Genomic DNA, 26,023 nt, shown 5'->3' with positions numbered 1-26,023 from the left:
TTTTTTAATCTAAATTTATAAATTTAACTTCTCCAAGGGCCTAATTAAGCTTCGTCAAGTGTAAACATCGCTTTCCACGCACTCTCTCTCTCTCTCTCTCTCTCTCTCTCTCTCTCGCTTTGTCAGTTCCTGTTTCACACAGCGCAGAAGAAAACCACTTTCAATTTAGGTTCTCTGTTCAAATGTGGAGTCTTCGTCCAGATACTGACTTCTTCGAGCTCCTTCTTCAGCCCTAAAACTAACATCTGCTGCTCTGCTTACACGGATTCCTTCACTGCTTTCCATGTCTACTACCTTCAGTCAGTCTCGGAACAGTTCTGGCAGTTCCCGGTTACAGCTGCACCAGCTTTCCGCCGTTGGTAGTGCTTCTAGGTTGAGATCCTCTTCTCTCAAGAAGCGTCCTGAGCCCCTTCATCATGCCATCGCCGATTGTCTCTCTTCCGCTGCTGCTGCTACCTCGCACCATGGGAATCCCTGCGTTGCTGTCACTGAAGCTTCTAGAACTCTTTGTGTGAGTAATTGCGTGGCCTCCACTTTTCTTTATATATATTTATATACATATGCACTTCTGTTGATTCTAATTGGATCTTGGAGTTGTGGATTTCTGGTTGAGATAAATTGACGATTTAATTTGGTGTTAAGTTGTATGTTTGGGATTTTTGTATTAGAATGTTGATAAACTGAAAGGGGGATTAAAGAAATTGAGCATTTGCAGCCTTGTTAACTTGAGCTCTTAAAAATAGAAGAAGAATTTGATAAATTTAGCTTATTTCTGAATTTTCTTCGCAGCAAACGGACTATTAATGCTATAAAAAAGATTCTTTTGTGGACATTTTGTTATCATTTTAGTGAAATTGAATTTTTTTTTTTTGGATAGTGAAAGTTTCTGGAAATCAATTATCAATTTTAGATTTACATGGAGCGAGTAGTTGATTCGGCTTTCTAGTACAAGTATTTTTGTGTTATTTGGCTTTTTCATTCTGTATTCATAAATGGTCCTTTTGTTTTATTTTTTGCCATATGTATTTTCAACGTTTAAATGGCCTTTATTCCTCTTTGAGAAAGTTTACATCGTATAAATTTTGCCTCTTGCAGTAATAGACAGCTGGTGCCTTAATTGATTGGTTTTGTATTTTTGATTGATAAGTCATCACAGCCAATTGAGCCTTCATTTTCATTGTCATCTGCAGTATAACATAATCTTCTTTTAAATTATTGTCTCTACCGCCCAACAGAGCCTTAGATGTAACATTCCTTTTCTATGATCTTTTTTAGAGATCTTGAATTAGCATTTGTATCTTGGTGCAATGAGAACCCAAGGTTGTCGGCAAAGCAAAGCTCACTACCCATCTAATCCAATCTAGTCTTCTGTGTATTTCTTCATGAGTGATATGTGCTTGGCTCTTGGCCTATAGCTCGAGTGGTAAATTGAGTTTTTTCACTTTTGGCTTTGGGTGTAAATCGTACTAATCAATGGATAAATATGCTATCTTACTATATCAATGTACGTGGGATTTAATTCTGAATCTTATAACTTTAATTCACAAATGACAGGATTATCTTGCATCACCTGCAACAATTGACCTGGCTTATTCTGTAATTTTAGAGCATACAACTGCTGAAAGGGAGCGCAGGTAAATATCATATTCCATTTTAATATGGAAATGGTCATTCTGGACTTACTATGCCATGTGCTATCTAAATCTGCAAAATTTTAATTTAACTTAATTTATTTTTGTATGGTTTATTCTTTGTCTTAGAAGCTATTTTCTTTTCTTAAGTTTTTGCTTTTCTTATTAGGTGATTCAAGTCATGTGAATGAGTGACATGGTATTTTAGTGCCTTTGTAGGCATCAGATTAAATAAGAGAATTTGGAATCATAAACACCTTGTAGGAAAGAAAGAGAGTTGCTTGCATTTGAACATTTTCGTAATTATGTGCTGCTTTATCCCGTATGCACATGGTATCGAACATTTTTAGTCAGGGTCATACATGGTGGAGCTGTTCAGAGTGAACGATTTTATTTTTCTTTCTTTTTTGCTTGGTGGGTTAGGGAAAGGAGAAGTGAAATTCTAACCTTGGTTGGCTTGAACGCATTCTGATGAACCTTCCTGGTTTTACTTGTTCTTCATATTCTACTAAAAAGAAAAAAAAAACTACAGAAAAAGAGCATTAGAAGAACATCCAAGCTCAAAAACAGCCTTAAGACGAACGACTGTAAATCTCTACATGATATCTTCAACACAATCATAATTGTGGTTATCTTGAACACCAGTCGGTCTACATTCTAGTAAACTTCAATTGTATGATAGGGTTATGGCACATTTAACGTTAAGGCTGCACAACAAATGCCTGTATACAGAAGTTTTATAGCCCTATCGACCATTCTTGACACATATTTTTAAGAGGTTTCTGTCAATTTAAACTTTCTAGCCCGTGCTAAAAGAATATTGGGAAAGCTTTAGTTGTGTTGTACTAGGAGTGTTGTTGAACTTATAGTTGTATAATCTGGTAAAGTTTATCTACACAGGTTTTACTTGCATGAGATCATTAATCTGATGGTGCTTCAATACTCAACTCAACTCAACTCAACTAAGTTTTTATCCAAAAAATTTGGGCTCGGCTATATGGATTCGCTTTCTCCACTCTAAACGATTTTAGGTTAAATCCTCAAAAATGTTTAATGTTTCTAGGTCATGTTGTACTACTCTCCTCCAAGTCAATTTAGGTCTATCCATTTTTTTTTTCTATCCTCTAACTTAATGTGCTCTACTTGTCTAACTGGACTCTCCGTATGTCTACGCTTCACATGACCAAACCACCTCAATCTCCCTTCTCTCAACTTATCCTCAATTGGCACCATTCCTACTTTTTCTCTAATACTCTCATTACGAACTTTATCTAGTATAGTATGGCCACTCATCCACCTTAACATTTTCATCTCTGCAACTCTTATCTTAGACGCATACGACTCTTTCAGTGCCCAACACTCACTACCATATAATATAGCCGGTCGAATGGTTGTATGGTAAAATTTTCCTTTCAACTTATTGGGAATCTTGCGATCACATAAAACTCCCGTGGCACGTCTCCACTTTAATCATCCGGCTTTAATCCTATGACTAATATCCTCCTCACATCCCCTATCTACTTGAAGGACTGAGCCGAGATATTTAAAGTGATTACTTTGGGACACTACCACACTATCCAAACTAACTCCTTCTCTATCACCAGTTTGACCTTTATTGAACTTGCAAAACATGTATTCTGTCTTCGTTTTACTTAATTTAAAACCCTTTGACTCTAGAGTACTTCTCCAAAGCTCTAGCTTTCTATTAACTCCTTCTCGCGTCTCATCTATCAGAACAATATCATCCACAGACATCATACACCAATGAATACTCTCTTATATATGTTTCGTCAATTCATCTAAAACTAATGTAAAAAGGTAGGGGCTTATAGCTGATCCTTAGTGTAATCCAATTGAGATCGAAAATTTCTTATGTTCCCTTCCACTGTGCGCACAATAGTAGTTGCTCCTTCATACATATCTTTCAACACTTGTATGTACGTAATAGATATTCTCTTTTGTTCTAACACATTCCATAAGATATCTCTTGGAACACTATCTTAAGCCTTTTCCAAATCAATAAAAACCATGTGTAGATCTTTCTTCACATCTCTATATTTCTCCATCAAGCTTCTAATGAGAAAGATCGCTTTCATAGTTGAACGACCGGGCATGAAGCCAAATTGATTGAGAGAGATAGCAGTATCATGACGTAGTCGATGCCCCACAACTCTCTCTCATAACTTCATAGTATGGCTCATGAGTTTAATTCCCCTATAGTTTGAGCAATTCTGTATCTCCCCCTTATTTTTAAAAATAAGTACTAAAATACTTCTCCTTCAGTTATCAGGCATTTTTTTTTAGTTCAGAATCTTATTAAATAATTTAGTTAATAATGCCACTCCCATATCTCTCAAACACTTCCACACTTCAATTGGTATTCCATCGGGTCCACAGGCTTTACCCACTTTCATTCTCTTTAAGTGCTTCTTTTACTTCTAAAGATTTAATCCGTCTAGTATAATTTACATTCTTTTCTATTGTTCTATAGTCTATATTCACGCTATTACCATTTTGACTATTATTAAAGAGATCATTAAAATAATTTCTCCATCTTTTTTTAATGTACTCATCTTTCACCAACACTTTTCCTTCTTTATCCTTAATGCACCTAACTTGATTGAGATTTTGACATTTCCTTTCTCTCTTCCTTGCTAATCTATAAATATCTTTCTTTCATTCTTTAGTTCCAAGTTTCTCATATAACTTTTCAAAGGCCTGTGCTCTTGCTTGACTAATTGTCTTTTTTGCCTCTTTCTTTGCTATCTTGTACTGTTCATATACCTCATTATTATCACATTTAGGTAATTTCTTATACCATTCCCTTTTTCTCTTCACTGCCTTTTGTACTTCCTCATTCCACCACCATCTCTCTTTTGAGGGTGGTCCATGTCCTTTAGACTCTCCAAGTACTTTTCTAGTTACTTCTCTAATCTTTGATGCCATCTGTATCCACATATCATTGGTCTTCATATTCAACTTCCATGTTTCGGACTCGAGAAGCTAATTTTTGAACTTCACTTGCTTTACTTCTTTGAACTCCCACCACTTTGTTCGAGCTACACTATTTCTTCCGACCTTACTTGAATTGTTCCTAAACTTGACATCCAAGACCACTAACCGATGTTGACTTGTTAAAGCCTTTCCTGGAATGACCTTGCAATCCTTGCATAGAGCTCTATTTGTCTTCTTGGTTAAGAGGAAGTTGATTTGGCTTCTATGTTGCCCACTTTTGAAAGTCACTAAATGTGACTCTCTTTTTATAAAGTAGGTATTTGCTAATATCAGGTCGTATGCCGTAGAAAATCTAGGATGTTTTTTCCTTCTTCATTTCGACTGCCAAAATCAAAACCTTCATGAACATTCTCATAACCTTGCCTATCCATTCCTACATGTCCATTCAAATCTCCACCAATGAAAACATTCTCTTCATTCGGTATGTTTTGCATTAAATTATCCATATCTTTCCAAAACCTTTGTTTACTCTCACTATCTAGTCCTATTTGTGGGGCATAAACACTAACTACATTTATTGTTTCTCCTTCTAGTACTGGCATTACTAGTATAATTCTATCTCCTACTCTTTTCACAGCTATTACAGCGCCTTTCAATGTCCTGTCTATGATTATGCCCACTCCGTTTTTGTTTCTCTCCTTTCCAGTAAACCACAGTTTGTACTCTGAATTACCTACTTTCTTACTTTTCTCTCTTACCCATTTAGTCTCCTGAATGCAAGCAATATTCACCCTTCACCTTTCTAAGGTATCCACAAGCTCCATTAATTTTCCTGTAAGTGATCCAATATTCCAAGTACCAACCATAATCTTCCTCCTATCCTGTTCCTTCCTAATTGGTCTCCTTCTATGATATCTTCTATTGTTTTCTATGTCTATCTTGTGTTTTGTTCCACTATCTGCTCTACTATCTGTTCTATGGACTAACTTCTTTACCCACACCCGTCCACGATGTGGGAACTCTTGCTCACTTAACACCACACCCGGTCGCCGGCATGGCGCGTCGCTTTCGGTGAACGCACTACACCCTTGCATATTTCTCACTACACCCGAGCTCCGATGTAGCACGTCGTAAGTAGAGGACGCTCTAACGTTTATATCATTTATATCATTTGAACCCATATCATAAGGTGCGACGAAATTTTTACGGTGGTTGTCACCTACCGCAACCCTCTTCCTATATCCGGGCTTGGGACCGGCTAAGCGCAAACTACTTAGGCGGAGTTCTGATGGTGCTTCAATATAATATTTTTATCTTGATATAAGGTTCACAATGCTTGTAGTGTTGAAGATAAGGTCAAGTTTTTATGTTACATGCATGCATGCACACACCCTCAAATAGATGCTGCCCCACTGATGTAGGATAGATTCAGATGCCTACCCACTGATGTTTTTATGGTAGGCAAATTTCAAGCAATTGTGTGATAAGAGTCAAGATCTAAAGAAGGGAGATTAGAGTATTGAGTTAGATCTTATTAGGTTAAGCAAAGAAAAGAAAATATAATCTGTTTTTATTTGCATGAGGTCATTCATCTGATGTTTGGGTGCTGTCACTGCTGTGAACAGTTCTTGAAGTGCTGTAGCAGCTAGGAAAAAGAGGAAGCGAAAGTTGGGCACTGAGGCCTTCCAAACCAAATCATACTCTAAACTACATTATAAAAACCCTAATAAAATAATCAAGTTACATAGGCATTTATAGAGACTTAATGATTAATCCTACTCCCATTTGGATTAGGAATTCCATATTAGGGTAATTCTAAACCAGTACTAAGTAGATAGCAACCAACTTTCTGAATGTTTCTAAGTTATTTATATTATATACAGAAGTACAAATGAAGGGAGAAGCTTTTTAAAGAACAAAATAGTACATAAAATATTGCATCATGGACAAAAGAGACTTCTAAAAGTTTTACTAATTGAGACATGGAATTTTCTGTAAATGTTTATTTATACTTGACATGTAAGATTTACTAACAAATATGGTAAAATCTTACTTGACAATAAATATAGAAAAAGAGCTACCTGTGAATTTTTATTTGTTTAGAAGAATTGTAGGTCTTTTCCCTTATAGTTGAATTTATGTAAGATTCCTATTATAATATAATTTAACTATAAATCAAATTAATTTTTTGTATAATAATGATGATTTAATTTAATTTTATGTATAGTATTTCATAAATGTCAATGTTAAAAAATGGATGTTACCTTTAGAAATATTATTTTTATAATTAACTTAAATATTCATGTGTAAATATTACAATTATTACAAGCAATATGACGTAGCGTGATGCTCAAATAAAACACACACTCCCTATAAGTATTTGAGTGAAATTCCCAACGGATTTTTATTAATCAAAACTCAAACTGAAAGTACATAGAATATTTGGGCCATTTATAGAGTTTTTATCTCTTAAACCTAATAGGAATACAAAACTATTATTTAGAAACTTTAGCTAAACGAAAATACAATAGGAATTAGAAAAAAACTGAATCCTAATAAAAATTGGAAAACAAATAGTTATTAAAGAAGGCATGCCTTTCTAGAGCCTTGCACTTGGAATAAGAGCACACGCCCAAGTGCATAAGATGCTAAGGATGGAGCCTGGACCCTGATGACTAGTGAGCCTTAAGACGTGCCTTTAATAACTATGCAAATAACTAATTCTAATTGAAATAGGAAACTAGAATTACTCCTAAATAAGGTAGGGGAAAAAAACAAAATTTGAATTAATATCTTGCTGGAATAGGAAGAATAGGTGAATTTGTACTGTTTTGGAGGTGATTGGTTTGAAGAATGTGTGATTGATGCCTACTGGACAGAGGTTAACACACCCTTGGGCATGTGGATCTTCCAGCCACACACCCTAGGGTGTGTGAGCCCCTGCTTGTGACACACCCTGGGGTGTGTGGTGGCTAGATGGGACACAACATCGGGTGTGTTATGCCCCTTTTTTGAGGAATTTCCTGCACTTTTGTCCCTTTCTCTTCCTTTTGCATGCTTTCCTTGTTTCTTAAGATCAAGCCTTGCATCATACTCCCCCACTTGATAAAGATTTGTCCTTGAGTTGGAACAATTTGCAACGAACCAAAACATTTCCATAACAACTTCCACACCATTCTCCCCTTCTTGGAAAAAATCCTCCCTCGAATTTTGAAGTGAAAGAGAATGAAAATCTTCTTTGGGGAAGCACTCCACATTGCCTACGTTGATTAGGTAGTCCATGGACAATTGAGCAAGATTGAAGTGATCAACTTTCCGTTCACTTTTGCTTCCTCAAGAATACTTAGACAAATAAAATCAGAGGAAACAATAGATGGTAAAGAGTTAGAAGTTTTTCAATTTCCATCAGCTCTTTGATTTTCGTCAATGTCCAATATTGTCTCCATGGATTGTTCTCCCTTAACTCCCATCAAAATCTCCATGGCATGATATTCTTCATTCCCTAGGATACATTCCTCAAGTTCTTCATCTTCAATCATGACAAAGGGAATACGCTCAAAGCTTCTAGTTCTGATTCCTCAAACCTAGACTTTACTTCAAGTGGCGTGTTGGAATCCTAAAGGTCCATTTGTCCTTCACTTTCTCGTTTTTCAACCACCAAGGGCTTTGGTTGGATCTCTTGTTGACAACTTTGGTTGGATCTCTTGTTGACAACTTTGTTTTTGTTGGAATAAAATCTGCTCATAATCCACAAGTAGAAATTCTCATTCCAACAAGAATTTCATCATATACCACGTACGAATTGGTCCTTTCCCTTCTCATTTCCTTCTATATTGTAGCTGTTCCCACTAAGCGTAAGCACTACCCTTCAACCAACAAGCCACCAATTTGGCTTGTTTTTCAGTTGTTGTGTCCACATGATTGAAGAATCTATCCATCTTTGCATCCAATCTAAGAATTCTTATATGTTAAGATCCCCATAGAAATTAGAAATATCAATTTCTAGTGCTATTAAAGGCAAGGAAAGGCGCTAGGCGAGGTGTGCCTAGGTGGATAGAGGCAAGAGAGGCACTCGCATAGGCATTGAGGCGATGCTGTCCAACATTTTTTTTTTTTTTAGTTTTTGTTTTGGTAAGCAAACAAAACATGACTTAGAAAGAAACCCTAGTCGCTTCTTACTCAGTTCACACTAGCAACACTCCAAGAGACCACAAACCAGTTATTTCTCTCCTCCCCTCTCCTCTCCTTTCCTCTTCTTTTTAATATGCTTTTTTTACATGTTAAACTAGTTAAAAGTATGATGTTTTTATGTTAAAAAAAAAGTCTTTGTGTGTGTGTAATTTAAGCTATGATGCCTTGCTCCAAAAAGGTCCTCGTCTCTCACCTAAGGCCACGCCTTACTTTAAAAAGGTTCTCACCTCTCACCTAAGGCAATAGGATACCCTGTCGCCTTAATGTTGCCTCTTGCCTTGATGACATTGTCCTAGACATGGTGCTTTCATACAAGAAAAGGTCTATTGATAGGGTCACCAAGAGTATTGTTATAATGATCCTTGTTTCTTTTAGTTCCCCAAGCATTAAGATGGTCTGCAATTTCTTCAAAGTGTCTCTCGTTACACCCGAATCTGAGATCCATCTATTGCTCTAAACATCACGTCATTGTTGCAATATTTCGTTCCTATTGTCAAGGGCTCTAGTTCCCTGATCACTGTCATGGGAACCACTGTAATTGCTACTTTCATCAAAGGTAAGCATCTTGATTGGGGCAATATTTCCCCACTCGGATATCGCCTGGCGCAGCGTGAAGCTCAAATAAAACACACACTCAAATTCACAATACTCAAAGTATCTAAGAGAAACTCCCAACAAAATTTAATTAATCAAAACTCAAAAACTGAAAATACATAGACTATGTGGGCTATTTATAGAGTTTTTATCTCCTAAACATAATAGGAATGTAAAACTATTATTTAGGAACTTTAGCTAAACTAAAAAGCCACAGCAATCCTAAATTAAATAGGGAAAAACTGAATCCTAACAAAAGCAGGAAAACAAATAACTAATTGTAATTGAAATACTAAACTAGAATTACTCCTAAATAAGGTAGGGGGGAAAAAAACTAAATCTGAATTAATATCTTGCTGGAATATGAAGTATAGGTGAATTTGGACTGTTTTGGAGGTGATTGGAGTTGGACTGAAGAAAACGTGATTGATGCCTGCTGGACAGAAGGTCACACACCCTTGGGCAAGTGGATCTTCCTGTCACACACCCTAGGGTGTGTGAGTGGCAAACTGCTGCCTCTGCTTGTGACACACCCTGGGTTGTTTGGTGGCCTGCAGGGACACGTCCTGAGGTGTGCTCTGCCCTGTTCTCTGAGGAATTTCCTGCATTTTTGTCCCTCTTTTCTTCCTTTCATGCTTTCCTTGTTTCTTAAGACCATGCCCCACATCACAATGCATGTGATAAAATACCTAGTACATATTACCTATGAGGATTGCTTACAGCTTTGATAATCTATGATTATTATTAAAATAAAGTATGAATTTGAATGCTTATTTTTCATTTCAATGTTAGTCATGATAATATTATTTTACGCATCAAATTAACACTGAGAATCTATGGAAGGAAAAACATGTTAACTATGAATAAACTTACAATTTTTTATGAGTTTCTAATCAGTTGTAAATTTTTTCATTAACTCTCTGATCTTAATGCTACACTTTAAATGTAGCCGTCAATAATATATTAATGTTTAATACATTAAAATTATTTGATATTATCATTGTGAAATCATTATATATAATTAACACGATTGTTTATGCATTGCAAAATGGCTAGTGATAATAAAATTTCCTAAATGGTACTAAAACCCTAAACTTCAAATTAGCAAGATCTAAATTTTCATACTCAAAAATTAAATGAAAATAATCCCCAAACATTGTTTTGTTGTTTTCTTTTATTGCATCACCAATATTTTTTTTTTTGGATCTTAACATAATATTCTTTTTTTTTTATTATTTATTGATATACTACAACTTGGGATTGCATTTTTTGTGCACGACTTCTGTTTTCATCTTTGAGCATATTTTGTTGGTTTTCATGATGTTTTAAGTTTCTTGCTGACGATATGACTTTGATTTGCACCAGCCCAGCAGTTGTTGCAAGGTGTGTGGCACTTTTGAAGCGGTACCTTCTACAGTATGGCTTCTTGCGCAAACTTGTTTTATCTATTATCTTTTTTAGTGTAAAATAAATGATAATCTAAATACAATTAATGCATGAAAGTTATGTGATCATCATTGATCTTTTAGTAGTAGTTACTTTGTTGGAGCTACCTTCTAAATTTTAATACTTCTCCCTTGCATTGCTGCTGCAATTTGTCATAGCTTGTGACATTTTGTGTCTTGGTCTTGATGATTTCCCACTAGAAATGTCTCTTGAGCTGTTAGTCAATCTAGTGAAAACTTATTTAACTGCAATTTAATCAGTTCTTTGAAGTTTGGTAAGAGGACAGGTTACCTTTTTTCAGTTATCTTGATATTAAATAACTCATTTGAGTAAACATAATTAAACTTCAGATTTCCTCGAAAGGCTTTCCTGAAATTTGTAGGTTTCTTTGTAATTATTGCACCAGATGCATGTCCATTGTGAATTGAATGAGCAACTGATATCTTTTCCATATGTGCCTCTTAATAAAGTGGCCAGCTCTGCTAAATTCTACTTACTGTGTTTCATGAGTTTATTATTCTTGTGCTGCAGATATAAACCTAGTGAGGAGACATTACTTCAGATTGATCGGTTTTGTGTGTGCATAATTGCTGAGTGTGATATGAGTCCAGATAGACAGTTGTCACCGTGGTCACCATCTCTGAATCAACAGTCTGTTGCATCAGCAGCTTTTCCAAATTCTTTACCTTCTTTGCCTGTATCTAGTTTCACTTCTGGGGCACTTGTAAAGTCGTTAAATTATGTGCGTTCTGTAGTAGCTAAATATGTTCCCAAACGGTCATTCCAAGCAGCTGCTTTTGCTGGGGCCCCCTCTACATCAAGACAGTCACTTCCATCGCTGTCATCTTTGTTGAGTAGATCCTTTAATTCCCAATTAAGTCCTGCTAATGGTGGAGAATCTTCAGAGATGAATGATGCTACTACTTTACCCGTTTCAAACTTATCAAATAGTGAAAAAGTTGATGCAAGAGAATACCTGAATTACCTTGCAATTGATGTCTTGAAGTGGCGTTGGGTTGGAGAACATCCTTTGTCATTTCTTTCTGCTGAAAAGTAATTCAATTTTGAATGTGGCTTTTGTCTTCATCTAACTTTTCATTTTTCTGTTTAATTTAGTCTTATTATGTTGTTCTATAATACATTGCTTAAATGATTCGGTTGAATGCATGCCATGTTTTGTGATGCAGTGGCCATGCTGTGGACCTCCAAGATATGAGCATACATAATTTTCTAAAACTAGGTGCTGCAGCTCTGCTTGTAGGAGATATGGGGGCCAAAATGAAGGGTCAGCCTTGGAAATATTTTGGAACTGCTGATATGCCTTATCTTGATCAACTGTTGCAGCCCTCATCGTTTACAACAATCACTAGTTCAGCCTGTGCTCGTCCTCATTTAAGAGCAATAACAGCTTCTAAACGCAGTAAATCAGGACCTCACCAAATTTGGCATGTTCTTCTTACTGATTATTTTTCTGTCACTTAGAATTTTGATCCAATTAAGATTACTTTCCTTCATTCTGCGAACAAATTCATTTCATCCCTTAACAGATAATTGGTGACTTATTTCTGTTCTCAGACAAAGTTGAGGGCTGCCTTTTCATTTAAGTGAGGGTGTTCATCTGATTGTAGTGATACAAAAGTAACTTTGGCTTGAATCTGGAGAATAGTGTAATGGTCTATGTTGTCTAGTCTGGCCTTACCTTTTCTACACCTAGCCTCATTTATTGTCTTTGAAGTTTGTAAATCTACAAGTCCAAATGTTTTAGACCTGTTAGGAATCATCTATGTTATCTAGTCTGGCCTTGCCTTTTCTACACCTAGCCTCATTTATTGTCTTTGAAGTTTGTAACATGTAAGTCCAAATGTTTTAGATTTGTTAGAAATCATCTTTGTGTCTGTTTGGTTTAGGCCATCCAAAGTTGACTATGGTCAATTCTTATAAATGTTCTTCATTATACCAGCTAGTCAAAGGAATTGAATTAGATCAGCATGCAAAAAGTTTAGTTGATTGATTTCTTTTACTGCCTATGTCATATCTTTCGTTTTTTTTTTTAAATTTTTTTTTAATATTATTTGTGCATTAGCTTTGGAGGCACAGGAGCTAGAGGGGGTGAGAATAATCTTAGTAAAGTTCATTGAGTAAAATAATCTTAGTAAAGTTCATTTAGTTTGCCTAGTCAATTGCAAGAACCATAGACATGATAGAACATCACAGAATGAAGAAGTAATTATATCATGTTATGGTAAAGAAAATTTTATCTATTCATAAAGTTTACACCAGAGATTTATGATGTAACTTCGACTAGAGGAAATTACAAGTTAAATTTTATCTATTCAAATGTGTTGGAGCATGTTACTCTCGTGGAGCATGCCTAGTCTCTTGTTTATGATAATTCAGATGTCCTAGACCATGCAGTTCAGTTATAGTAACCATATGATTTAAAAATTTGAGCATGTTTCTAATTATTTTGATTCCTGTTTTGTAGGGAGGATTCTCCTGTAAGCACATTCCGCACACGTGCTCGACAACTTTTCCAGTATCGTCACTACAGGTTCAAAATGTGATATTTTCTATTATGTTCCTAGTGTTATCTTTGAATCTAGATGTCTCTGGTTTTCTATTATTATGTTCCCAGTGATATTTCTATCTTTGCCAATCAATTTAGCTTCATGCCCGGTCGTTCAACTATGGAAGCGATCTTTCTTATTAGAAGCTTGATGAAGAAATATAGAGATGTGAAGAAAGATATACACATGGTTTTATCGATTTGGAGAAGGCTTATGATAGTGTTCCAAGAGATGTCTTATGGAGAGTATTAGAACAAAAGAAGGTATCTATTAGGTATATACAAGTGTTGAAAGATATGTATGAAGGAGCAACTACTATTGTGCGCACAGTGGGAGGGGACACAAGAGATTTTCCAATCTTAGTTGGATTACACCAAGGTTCAGCTGTAAGCCTTTACTTTTTTATATTAGTTTTAGATGAATTGATGAAACATATACAAGAGAGTATCTATTGATGCATAATGTTTGCGGATGATATGGTTCCGATAGATGAGACGCGAGAAGTAGTCAATAGAAAGCTAGAGCTTTGGAGAAGTACTCTAGAGTCAAAGGGCTTTAAGTTAAGTAGAACGAAAATAGAATACATGCATTGCAAGTTCAGTGAAGGCCGAACTGGTTGTTTGAATGGAGTTGTACTGTCCCAAAGTAATTACTTTAAATATCTCGGCTCAGGCCTTCAAGTAAATGGGGGATGTGAGGTGGATGTTAGTTATAGGATTAAAAGCCGGATGGTTGAAGTGTAGACGTGCCACGGGAATTTTATATGATCGCAAGATTCCCAATAAATTGAAAGGAAAATTTTACCGTACAGTCATACGACCGGCCATGTTATATGGTAGTGAGTGTTGGGTACTGAAGGAGTCATATGTATCTAAGATAAGAGTTGCGGAGATGAGAATGTTAAGGTGGATGAGTGGCCATACTAGATTAGATAAAGTCCGTAATGAAAGTATTAGAGAAAAGGTAGGAGTGGTGCTAATTGAGAATAAATTGAGAGAATGGAGATTGAGGTGGTTTGGTCATGTGAAGTGTAGACATACGGAGGCTCCAGTTAGACAAGTAGAGCACATTAAGTTAAAGGATAGAAAGAAAAGAAAGGGTAAACCTAAACTGACTTGGAGGAGAGTAATACAACATGACCTAGAAGTATTACACATTTTCGAGAATTTAACCCAAAATCGTTTAGAGTGGAGAAAGAGAATTCATGTAGCCGATCCCAAATTTTTGGGATAAAGACTTAGTTGAGTTAAGTTGAGTTATCACTTTGTTCATAAATTCAAAATGCCTTTTGAATTTGAGTCTGAAACTTCAACCTGCTAAATATCATTCTCAGACATCTTGGGGTGTTCGTGTGTTTGGATATAATCAATAATTCTCTATTAGTGATTTTTCCCCTTCTGGTTAAACTATCCATGTTCCTCTACTGCTTTTAGGGTTTTGAATTTGATACCTTTTATTTTATTTGCTTATTTAATGTAGTAGATGACGGAAGTTATCCATTTGAATTCATGAATTGAAGTTAAAATTATTAGCTTTTACCATTCCCCTGTCTCATACTTTTCTTTTTAAATGTGATTTAGTGAACAACAACCGTTACGGCTGAATCCTGCTGAGGTATGCGAGGTTATTGCTGCTGTTAGCTCAGAGACATATTCTCCAAGTGCTAATAATTTTACAGTATCATCTAGATTAAGTAATAACAGCGGAAAGCCATCAATGGATGTGGCTGTGAGCGTGCTTATTAAACTTGTCATCGACATGTAAGTTTTGATGCTGTTATTATTTGTTTATTTTATTTCAACGTGGCACTGAATCATTTTGCATCTATATATGTACTCTTATTGATGTTCAACACAATAATATATGGTTAATTGATGCACAATGCTCATGATATTATAATTATATCAGTAATCACCTAGTTACTTGATCCTTTTCTGGGGCCAAAGTTATTTGAAATGTGGATTGCCATGTCTTCTAATGCAATATGGTAAAGGAACAAGCAACCATCTCAAAGGGTAATGTGAGGGGATACCCTTACTTGCGGCATAATTGTCAAATTAGAAGTGAATGTGATTTGATTAGCTTAAGATCAGGGAAGTTTTTGGTCAGCAAATTTAGCAGTTTTTGGAGTGAAAGCATTCCCATCTTCATTGGTTTCCAAACCACTTTTTGCTGGGGTAATTGCAAATATTGATCATTTTGTTTCATTTGTAATATTAACAGCCAACACCATATGCTTGAGTCCTTTTGGTTTTTTCAATGAGTGTAATTGTAGGAAATATCTTGTAAAATTTATTGCCATAATTTAATCTGGGTAACCATTCATGGTAATTAAATTGTCAGAACAACAAATTTGGACTGAGAAGTATTGAAAATAGAAACAACTTATCATAAGCGTGTTACTGTGAGTCCTTCTAGGACTAGAGACAAATGAGGGATTCTCAAGATTCTTAGAGTTGAAAGCACTTGGATTCTCAAATTTTAACTTCTTGTTTTCTTCCCAAGGTTGAAAAATTGGTCAGTTGCCTCCTTTTCTTCTTTTACTTGTCATTGTGGTCACAAGAATTGATCATGAAAGATTGTTGAAAATTTTCATTGTAGGTATGTATTGGACTCTGGGACTGCTGCCCCCCTCACTCTGTCCATGCTTGAGGTGCTGCGTCAATGAAATATTTAGTTTTCTATGATTGCAGATGGTTAAAGCGTCTAATGTTTGCTTTTGAAATTAATGTTCAGGAAATGCTTAGTTCTCCAAAAGCAGCTTGTAGAGTTCGTGCTTTTGATTTGATTCTGAACCTTGGTGTCCATGGCCATTTACTGGAACCGATGATGGTTGATGGTACTTCTGCAATTGAAGAAGAGTATTCACAAGAAGCATTTTCTGAAACTGATGATCTACTTGCAGCAAAGGAGAATAGAAAAGCAGATTCTGCTGACATGTCAGGCGCTTCATCAGCTAATGATAATTTTGAGTCTTGGATTTTAAACATTTTATATGAGATAATTCTTCTTCTTGTCCAGGTATAGATTTGGCTAGCATCATTTAAGCAACTCCTTGGTTAGTTGATTACCTTCACTTGTCATTACCTTTTAACTTAACGGATGTCTTGAGCATGTTTATTGCTAACCTTTACCTCAAAGAATTGTATTTTCTGAACTTTTGAACAAACTAAGAGTGTTTGTTTGATTAAATGGACTGGACTGGAAAATTCTCCTCTGTAAGTGATTTATTGTCTTGTCTAGTCTTGTTCTATTTTGGCTCCTTCACTCCCCATGGGACCTTGTACAGTCCCATGAAATAAAAAGTAATAAAATTTATATTTGTAAAATGCCCCTTAAAAATAATATGAATAAATATTATGTTATAGATATTGTAAATTGAAAGAACTTGAGTTCTTAAAAAATTTCTTGATTAATATTATATATACTTTTTTATCATTTTATTTATATGTTTTATTTTATTATTTATTTATTTAATATTTAAATAATTATTTCGTGTAATTGATTTGTCTTATCTTGTGTGCATTAAGCACAAGACAAGTATTTGTCTTCTCTTCTCCCTTGTACCAAATACAGCCTATTAGTAACAATTCAAACTAATATATCATGGTCCAACCGGTAAAGCAAAGTTGGTACATTTTAGTAAAGGACTTAAAATTGTATTGTAGGATCAGTGATGGGACTTAGATCATGAATTATCTACTTTATTTTTAGCAATTTTACCTAGAATTCTGAAACAAAAATGTTTCACAAACTAGATAATATTGCAAGATAATGCTTTATTCATTTTATTTCTGTTGTTGTTAATGTACTATGTTGATTTTTTTATAATTCACTACCATCTGATCCCCTAAACATTTTTTGCAGTCTGAGGAGAAAGAAGAATCTGTCTGGGCATCTGCTTTGAGCTGTTTACTTTATTTCGTTTGTGATAGAGGCGAAATCTTGAGAAATAGGTTAGAAGGCCTTGACATAAGGGTGAGCTAGTATTTCTTTCCTAACTTTACTTCTCTTTGTGGTTCTATCATGAGATACAATTTCTTCCTCTCTTTTTTTCCCCTTAGTTATCCTGCTCTATGCAGCAAAAAGTCTTTATTTTTATCTATGTTTCTCACAACCATTCTCATATTGGGTTGACATGAGAGTGAGTGACCTTTTCAACTTGGTATTACCATTGTGGAATTGCAGTTTTCTTTAACCCTTTGTTTATTCTACTCTAACCAGGAGACCCTTCAACTTTTTCTATATTTGTTGCCACTGTGTATAAAGTGTCTTTGGATTATTGGATAGGTAATTAATTTTTTTAACAAGTGTACAACTAGGAGATGTTGTGGAGATTTTGATTCCATCACTATGTTTCCATGCCTAAAAAGTGTCCTGCCTCACCTATTTAACTGCCCTTTTTCAACTAGGTTTTTACATTCAGTAGTTCTCAATTTCTGTTTCACTCGGGGAGTTGAAAGAAACTGATTCCTGTTATATTGAGAGGAATCTTAAACATCGATCAAAAGTGAAATGCAATATTATCTGGACTTCAATTTGTGTTGCCAACTCTCATCGAATATTCTTCTGATTTAGAAAATATATTGAGTTGAAGAAGGAACTGTTGCCCAGTTTTTCAATTTTCAATCTATAATTCGTGACAGGAATCAGCATGAATGAATTTCACTATGTGCTTTATTATTATTGTTATTATTATTATTATTATTATTATTATTATTATTACTGCTACTACTGGTGCTACTTTTTTATTACATAATTTATGGTTCAACTTATAACTTTTAATTGCCTGAAGATTGTTGAAAACTTGAAATGACATTTAAAAACCTGGCCGTTGCTTGTGTGCTATAAGCTTGGGTTAGAAAAGCTACTCCAGGATAAGAACATCATTATATCAGTGAACTGTTTTTGCAAATTACTTCTAGTAATGCATGCTTTGAGTGAGAAAACAAGAAAAGAGAAAGAAAAGAAAGGCCTTGCTTGAATCTTACCTGTTATTTCTTTCTTTCTTTATGTCAATTTTTTCTTTTCAGGGTCAGGTTTGATAAAATTTTTCTACATCCATTTTCAGGTCATTAAGACACTTATAGAGGTTAGCCGGATGAATTCTTGGGCAGAATTAGTTCATAGCAGGCTTGTTTGCATGTTAACAAATATGTGTTATCAAGTTCCTGATGGGCCGACGCATGATGTTTTGAAGGCCCCTGTTTTTCTCATAGACCAGGTTGACCTGATTGGAGGAATTGAGTTCATTCTCTATGAGGTATGCAAATCATAATTCACATACGGATTAAGCTCTTAAGTACTGTTGATTGGCCTTTCTAGTGTAATGAATCCATCTACATCTGGATCTTTTATTTTTCTTTGCAGTATTCTCTTGCTTCCTTGAGAGAAGACAGGAGAAATCTATATTTGGTTCTTTTTGACTATGTTTTGCATCAAATAAATGAAGCATGTATAGCTACTGGAGTTTCTGAGTATAGTTATGAAGAGATTCAACCTCTATCAGCCTTGCTTTCCCTTGCTGATGCACCTGAAGCCTTTTACATTTCTGTTAAATTTGGGGTAGAAGGCATTGGAGAGCTTTTGAGAAGATCAGTTTCTACTGCATTGTCAAGATATTCCAACAATGAACGACTAAATATGGTAAGCTTAAGTGGAGACCGTTTGTATGAGCCTGTTGACTGGTATTAGCCTGTTGATGCTTCATATATGATTTGGGCAATCCTCCACCTATAAAGTGCCTGTTTGAGGGGGAGTTAGGTCCTGCCCATTTTATCAATATGGTATTATAGCCAATCCTTGTCTCGATGGTGGGCTATCCGCAGATGTTCAGTTTTGCAAACTTCACGCTCCCGATGTCCAATCCTGAGGATTGAGGGAGTGTTTTATCCCTCATCGACTGGGTACAAGGCAAATATGCTTCATATATGACTTGGGCAATCCTCCCCTACGAGGTGCCTTTTGGGGTGGAGTTAGATCCAGTCCATTTTGTCAAGAAAAGCCAAGAGTGTGGATGTGTGCTTCATTGAGAAAGGTCATCTGCTGAGGATGCCTAGGAACCATATGCATACATATTCATAATTTGCATTTTCTTGTAAAATAACTAGGTTGGATGGCTAGAATGTCCATCATTTCTGAGTTGGTCACTCTTACTATTCATACCTATTGTTGCGTGAATATCAAACAAATGATCAATGAAGGTGCTGAACATCCTTGTTTCTGATTGCCATCTTGTTAAAGGTGACATGTTTGCTATAGATGAATTGATTCCTCATCTTTGGTATTAGCACTCTCAAGACACATTGGTTTAAATTTATAGTAGCAGTGTTAATCATGAGGTAGTTCTCCCCTTCCTTTTGGAATCTTGAATTTTACTTTTAGGATCCCAAAAGACAATCCAGTATGAATGCCTTTTGCAGTTGATGCTGAACTTTATCCTAACCTGGAAACAAGTAATTTGTTGGATTAGTAAAGAATTCATGCATGCATACTTTGTGGATGGATATTTTTTTTAACAATATATTTGCAACATGGGTCTAAACATTTAGGATTTTAGAACTTAAGCCTTACTAAAACTATAATGCCACTCCATTTTGGACATCTGCAATGTCATGTAATTTATGTTCTGAGTAACCCATCACCACCGAGTACAAAGACAATTGATTTGTACTTCCTAGTGATCGACTATGTATATTGCAGAGATTGAATATTCAAATTGTGTAATAGTTACCATCTATTTATCAATGAAGTTGCATTATGAATGCTTCTAACTATTTGTGTTACTCTGGTTATGGGATTTACAATGATGAATATTACTGTTTGCAACAACCTATTATATATTATAGATACAGCCAGGATAGGTTTCCATCATTTCTTCTATTCAATAACGAAGTTGCACTATTAATGCTTCTAACTATTCGTGTTGCTATATCTAGGGGGTGTATGAAGATGAATGTTAATGTTTATAGAAGCCTATTATATATTATAGATTTACTTAGATCCCTTTGCAGTTCATCTTGAGCTTGTTCTCGTGTTTCGTTGGACAGTCATTTGATGAGTCATGAGACTAAACCGAATTGTTTAGGTTGAAAATATATGGTATGTGCTCATGATTTGTCGAGCTTTTGGCAGTTTGCCGTTCATTCCTGGTGTTGGTTGCCATACACACACAGAGTTATCATTGTGCAAAATGATTTTGCACGCTTGCTTAAACACACACGCACACGCACACACACACACGAACACCACACAGCCCAAGCACACAGCTTCATCATCCTATGAATGATTTATTCTTACTTACTCTTACCTCTTCATCATTTGAAAATTGCATGCTTACTTTTCTTGTCCTTTGATGAAGTTTTCTGATGGTAATTTACTATTGAATTGCTGAAGTACATTGCATTAGCTCATAGGCTTCCTTTGTGGATTTTTTTTTATATATATAAGCTATGTGGAAATATTGAAATGTTATTAGTTAAAATTTTTAATTGCTATTGCTTTCTAAATCTAATTTATCTTTTGCAGCTCTTAGAGAATATAACAGAGAAATTGGACACAATAATTGGTTCGTTTACTCGTTTAGACAAAGAGTTCTCCCACCTGATGCAGATAACGAAATCTTACAAGTTCCTGGAAAGCATTGAGAGTGCAGGCATAAGAAATAGTGTTATCATGAAAGCAAAGCTTGCATGGGCTACTTTGCATTCTCTTCTTCATTCAGAAAGAATTGCTTACCGTCAGAATGGCTATACCTGGTTAGGTGATTTACTCATTGCAGAAATTAGTGATGGAAGGGATGTGAGTGTATGGTCGAATATCAAAAACATGCAGCATAAAATTGCCCGTGCTGGTGTTGATGATTCATCCGTTGCTTCAGATGTTCCTTTGTCCATTTGGCTTATGTGTGGGCTTCTGAAGTCCAAAGACTACCTCATCAGATGGGGCTTCCTATATGTCCTGGAGAGGCTTCTCATGCGATGTAAAATTTTGCTGGATGAGAATGAAGTGCAACAGTTAAGCAGCAGCAATGCTGGTCAAGAACATGTGGATAACCGGCTTGAGAAAGCAAATGCAGTGATAGACATTATGAGCAGTGCTTTATCCTTGGTAGCTCAAAGAAATGAAACAGATCGCATCAACATTTTGAAGGTACCTTTCTTGGATAACTATTGCATCGACATTTTGAAGGTATCTTTCTGGGATAACATGCAGACCAATTTGATTAAATCAAGGATAAGTTTGACATTGTAGATATATTACTTGTGAATTGTGATACATGGGCATGTGTAAAACATGATCCACCGCTGCACCTTGGATATTTCTTATCCTAATCCCACCTTACATATTATTGAATAATTTTTACTTGATTAGATGGTATATTCGCTGGTTTTATTTTTATCCTAAATTTTTAGCAGAATAACATGCAGAATTATCTGATAGTTTGATGCCTTATTGTCAAGGGAACATCTTCCCCTTTTATTCATGTGGTATTAAAAAGTAATTCTAATGACCTAAAAAATTTGAAACTGTACTGTGTCAATTTTGTCACCACCCAGTTTTGCCAATTAAATTCTCAAATTCGAAGGGGTGTTCTCAATTGTAACCTTTCCGTTGTGTTGACCTTATTCAGGCAAGGACCAGTCATATATGTCGAATGAAATCACAGGTTGCATCAGCAATTAGCAAATAAAAGAAGAAAATAAAATTAACCAAATACTAGAAATTCTAAAAAAAAAATCAATAAATGCTGACAAGAGATGTTTATTTTTGAGAAATGTAAATGTGGCATGTTTTTTGGAGTACACGTTATCTTGGCACAGCTTGTCCGTATAAAACTAGCAAATCTACAAATGAAGTCTAATATAACGGATACCTGTAATTGACACCAACACCCCAAAGTTGGAGATATAATTGACGAAATTGAAAGGCAGTGCCAAAATTGACATACATTGTGGATTTTTTAGGTGATTTGGCCTACAAAATAAAGATCTGCTAGTGAATGATGCCTACTTTTATTTGGTTTTCATTAAGAGTAGTTTGCTTTTTTTTTTTGAAAATTATTGATTCTGCGGATTAAACTGTTCGTGTTTAATTTTATGACCTTCTGATGCATAATTCATGTTTTATTGAAATTATTGCATAGGATTTGATAATGAGAGTTATACCTCATGTTCCATTGGTTTTTCTATGCAGATGTGTGACATACTATTCTCTCAGTTGTGCCTGGCGGTGTCATATGGAGAGAATACCCAACAATGTAAAGTTTATGGTGGCCCAGCTGAAAATAAAAAAATTGATGCTGCTGAGCGTGTCTCTCAGCAAGAGAAGAGTCCCCGGAATGATTTTGTGGAGGAAACTGATGGCAGATCCAGCTACAACATTAATGGTTCTCTTAAGTGTGAGACAACATCCATGGCAGCTATGCTTCTCAGAGGACAGGCTATTGTTCCCATGCAATTAGTTGCACGTGTTCCTGCTGCATTGTTCTATTGGCCGTTGATTCAGCTTGCTGGTGCAGTAGCAGACAACATTTCGCTGGGTGTTGCTGTTGGTAGCAAAGGAAGAGGAAACTTTCCCGGTGCTGCATCAGATATTAGGGCCACTCTTCTATTGCTTCTAATTGGTAAATGCACAGCAGATCGTTCTGCTTTTCAAGAAGTTGGTGGAGAAGAGTTTTTTAGGTGATTCCCTACTACTCCCTAAGGAAGATTGTGCTCTACATTTTGTTAAGGCAAATTCTAAAATACTCTGAAACAAAAATCACTTAATTCCTTAATTTAAGATGTTGGATCTCATGTGCTTTGTGAGTGGGGGAGTACAAACATTGGGAGTACCCAATAATTCCTCTTTTGTTAATTTGTACCAAAATCTTCCACTTTTGGCTTTGGCAGGGAACTTTTAGATGATACAGATTCAAGGGTAGCATATTACTCTTCAGCTTTTCTTTTGAAGGCAAGATGCTTTATTTTTCCTTTACTGATGACCTTGAACTGCTAGATTTCATTAATTTCAATCCATGCTCACTCATCAATCTGGAATTTTTCAGAGAATGATGACAGAAAAACCTGATGAGTACCAACACATGCTTCAGAATCTTGTCTTTAAAGCACAGCAGGTAGGACTTCATATTACTTATTTGATGGAAGTACTGCAATGTTAAGTATGAAATAATTACAGTATGAGAATAATAGATAAGGTGCAAGTATGATCCATGCTTGTCTCTCTTTTACATGTTTAATGTATTCGAATATGATAGACTGGTAATTAATAATAATATTCTGAGAGGATATATGATGGATCCATTCCTTAACTAGTGCTTCAGAATATTGAGATGTTCTCCAATTAAATCCCAATCTTCGTTAGGATTGCATCTCATTTTTGTGGTGATGTTGTAGCTCTGCTCATGGGATGGCAGTGATTAATATCACTTGTTTGCTTGTGCCTCTACTCTGCAGAGTAACAATGAAAAGCTATTGGAAAATCCGTACCTTCAGATGCGTGGGATTCTCCAGCTATCAAATGATGGGCTATAGTCTAGTGATTCCTTTGGAATTTTATTGCTTCTGATCTGGGAGAGAGTGCATTGATGCATACTTGATTTTCTTTGTTCAACACTCATGATCTACCACCTGGCAACATTTGGCCAAGGTCTGAAGAACTGCAATTGGATTGTGATTGATTTTCTAGGCATAAATTGAATAGTTATTCTGATTAATGGAATACTTCAACCAGGCAAAAAAATTTGATTTAAGCGGAGTAGCAGGTTCCTAGACCCCCTCCTTCCCATTGAAAATAAGAAAAAGGTCGATTATGCAAATTGAAATTGGTTCAAGCTGGGAAATCCATTGTGCATATGTGCTTTCCTGGTTGGGCTCCCTCAGTTGTTTCACCTTGACGCCTAGGAAAGTGGTGAGCTTGATGATACCTTCTTCCTCCATCCTGATAATCATTAATTGACTGTTAGAACTTCCTCACACAATCATGCTTTGATATCATCTGAAGGTTTGAAATCTGGAGACTTGTTGCTAAAGCCAAACTACAAGATCTTCAGGAAATTTTTTGGAGTAAATTACTTGGTAATTGGCCATCCTTCATTTTGGCACTTTTGCAGATTCTGAGCATTACTTCAGGTACTTCATCTGTCCTCAGCTTTTAAGTTTTAAAATTATTTATAAATTCAAATTTACAAGCTATTGTCTAGTGCTATGGAAAAGTCTATAAGACTTGAACAATATATTGTAAATTTAAAAGGGTGAAGGTCACACATAGTTTTTTTTTTTTTTTTGATACCTTGAATGTAAATTATATTTTCACTAGGGCTAAAAGATGCATCATAAAGTCCCATGTAGATGCAAGTTTGAACTTGCCAAATCAGTTCATTCACTTTATGCAAGTTTAAGAACAAGGTTTTCCTGTTATGTCAGTTAAGTTCTAAAAGAAGCTCAAATTTTTATTTGTCACCCTTATGTTGTATGCATGTATTGAAGTACGTTGCTTTTTCATGTGGATGCAGTTATCGGTGTGCATTTGTCTAGAGAAGATTTACCCGACAATATCAGGGTAACCCTTCTCTTTGTTTGTGCGGATTCATAATTCATCTTGTACATTCATTTTTTCTTTTTTAATTCCAGAATGACATTAATGCTGGCTTTTTTAAACAGGCATCCTCACATAATAAAAACTGTGAGTTCTCTCTAACTCACAGGTTTATCAACTTTATTGGGACAAGAATACACCTTGGATTTTGTGTGTTTAGCAAATAGGACTTCAAGATGCTAGAAGCTGGCTTGAGTCACAAGGCCCTCTTATTTTATTTTTAGGGGCATTGTGCAGATGTCTGTAACCGAATACATCTTCAAAGTGCAGCTGAGATGTCTTTGGATTATGTATTTTTCAACTTTGTAAATATGTAATTTCATCTTATTTTTGTAGCAACTGCGATTGTTCTATAATGGGTTGAGAAATTTTCTTGTTTCGACTTTTGAAATAATGAGCTGATTTAAATAAATAGAAAAGTTTGGTTCTTGTCTCCTGTTTTATTATGTTTCTTTGATTTTAATATTTATTATCAAATTATATCATGTTTGATTTTAACATTTGTTAGTTTCCTTTCCCTTTCTATGTTCTGATCAGTCAGGACCCATTTAGACATCTCGCCCATTGAATTTGAAGTATTGTAATTGAAGTTGTATGGAATCAAAGTCCTTGTGTGGCATGATAGAAATTGGCAGCCATCATTAGAATTGGTTGAATTCTGACTCTGATAGTAGGACAATATTTGCAACTCTGTTACCAAGATCATGCCTGGTACAGGATGGATTAATCAGCCTTCTCTTTTCCTGGTATGATAAAATAGATATACAAATTATTAAAATATCTTTATTATTGTTTTAAGTATATAAATAATTTAAAAATATTTACTTAAATAAAATATTAATTTATAAATAATAATATTATAATTATAATTAATGACATTTGTTTTAATTAATCACAAAATATGCCTTACAAATATATAATATTGAAATTATATAATTTTAATTTTATATATTATGTAGGTATAAAATAGAAAAATAAAATTTCTAAATCAATTTCGTGGTTTGAAAACATATGGTAAAATGATGGTTATTGATAGTGATG

General features: G+C 35.3%; 1 protein-coding gene across 13 annotated transcripts; it reads left to right on the top strand.

Moving 5' to 3' along the window:
* The first annotated feature begins 73 nt into the window (after positions 1–73).
* LOC110639396 (uncharacterized) lies at positions 74–25,411 on the top strand. Of its 13 annotated transcripts, XM_058151730.1 has the most exons (21): positions 75–511; positions 1,555–1,634; positions 10,737–10,787; positions 11,349–11,870; positions 12,005–12,262; positions 13,303–13,368; positions 14,965–15,144; positions 15,986–16,037; positions 16,121–16,405; positions 17,252–17,362; positions 18,456–18,647; positions 18,755–19,030; positions 20,912–21,574; positions 22,580–23,067; positions 23,278–23,338; positions 23,433–23,501; positions 23,842–24,295; positions 24,389–24,516; positions 24,704–24,809; positions 24,900–24,946; positions 25,048–25,411. In XM_058151730.1, exons 1-17 carry the CDS (start codon positions 284–286, stop codon positions 23,917–23,919), a joined length of 3,660 nt encoding a protein of 1,219 aa, XP_058007713.1. In that variant the 5' UTR covers positions 75–283; the 3' UTR covers positions 23,920–24,295; positions 24,389–24,516; positions 24,704–24,809; positions 24,900–24,946; positions 25,048–25,411. The 13 variants fall into 13 exon arrangements, with proteins under 13 accessions (XP_058007719.1, XP_058007713.1, XP_058007708.1 ...); XM_058151725.1 differs by having other exon boundaries at positions 23,842–24,034; positions 24,119–24,295; positions 24,704–25,411; XM_058151731.1 differs by lacking the exon at positions 24,704–24,809.
* The last annotated feature ends 612 nt before the right edge of the window (positions 25,412–26,023 follow it).

This window comes from Hevea brasiliensis, chromosome 8 (genome assembly GCF_030052815.1).
Source record: "Hevea brasiliensis isolate MT/VB/25A 57/8 chromosome 8, ASM3005281v1, whole genome shotgun sequence".
Lineage (NCBI taxonomy): Eukaryota > Viridiplantae > Streptophyta > Magnoliopsida > Malpighiales > Euphorbiaceae > Hevea > Hevea brasiliensis.
Note: the sequence above shows the minus strand (reverse complement) of the source record. Positions and strands in the feature narration are given on the sequence as shown.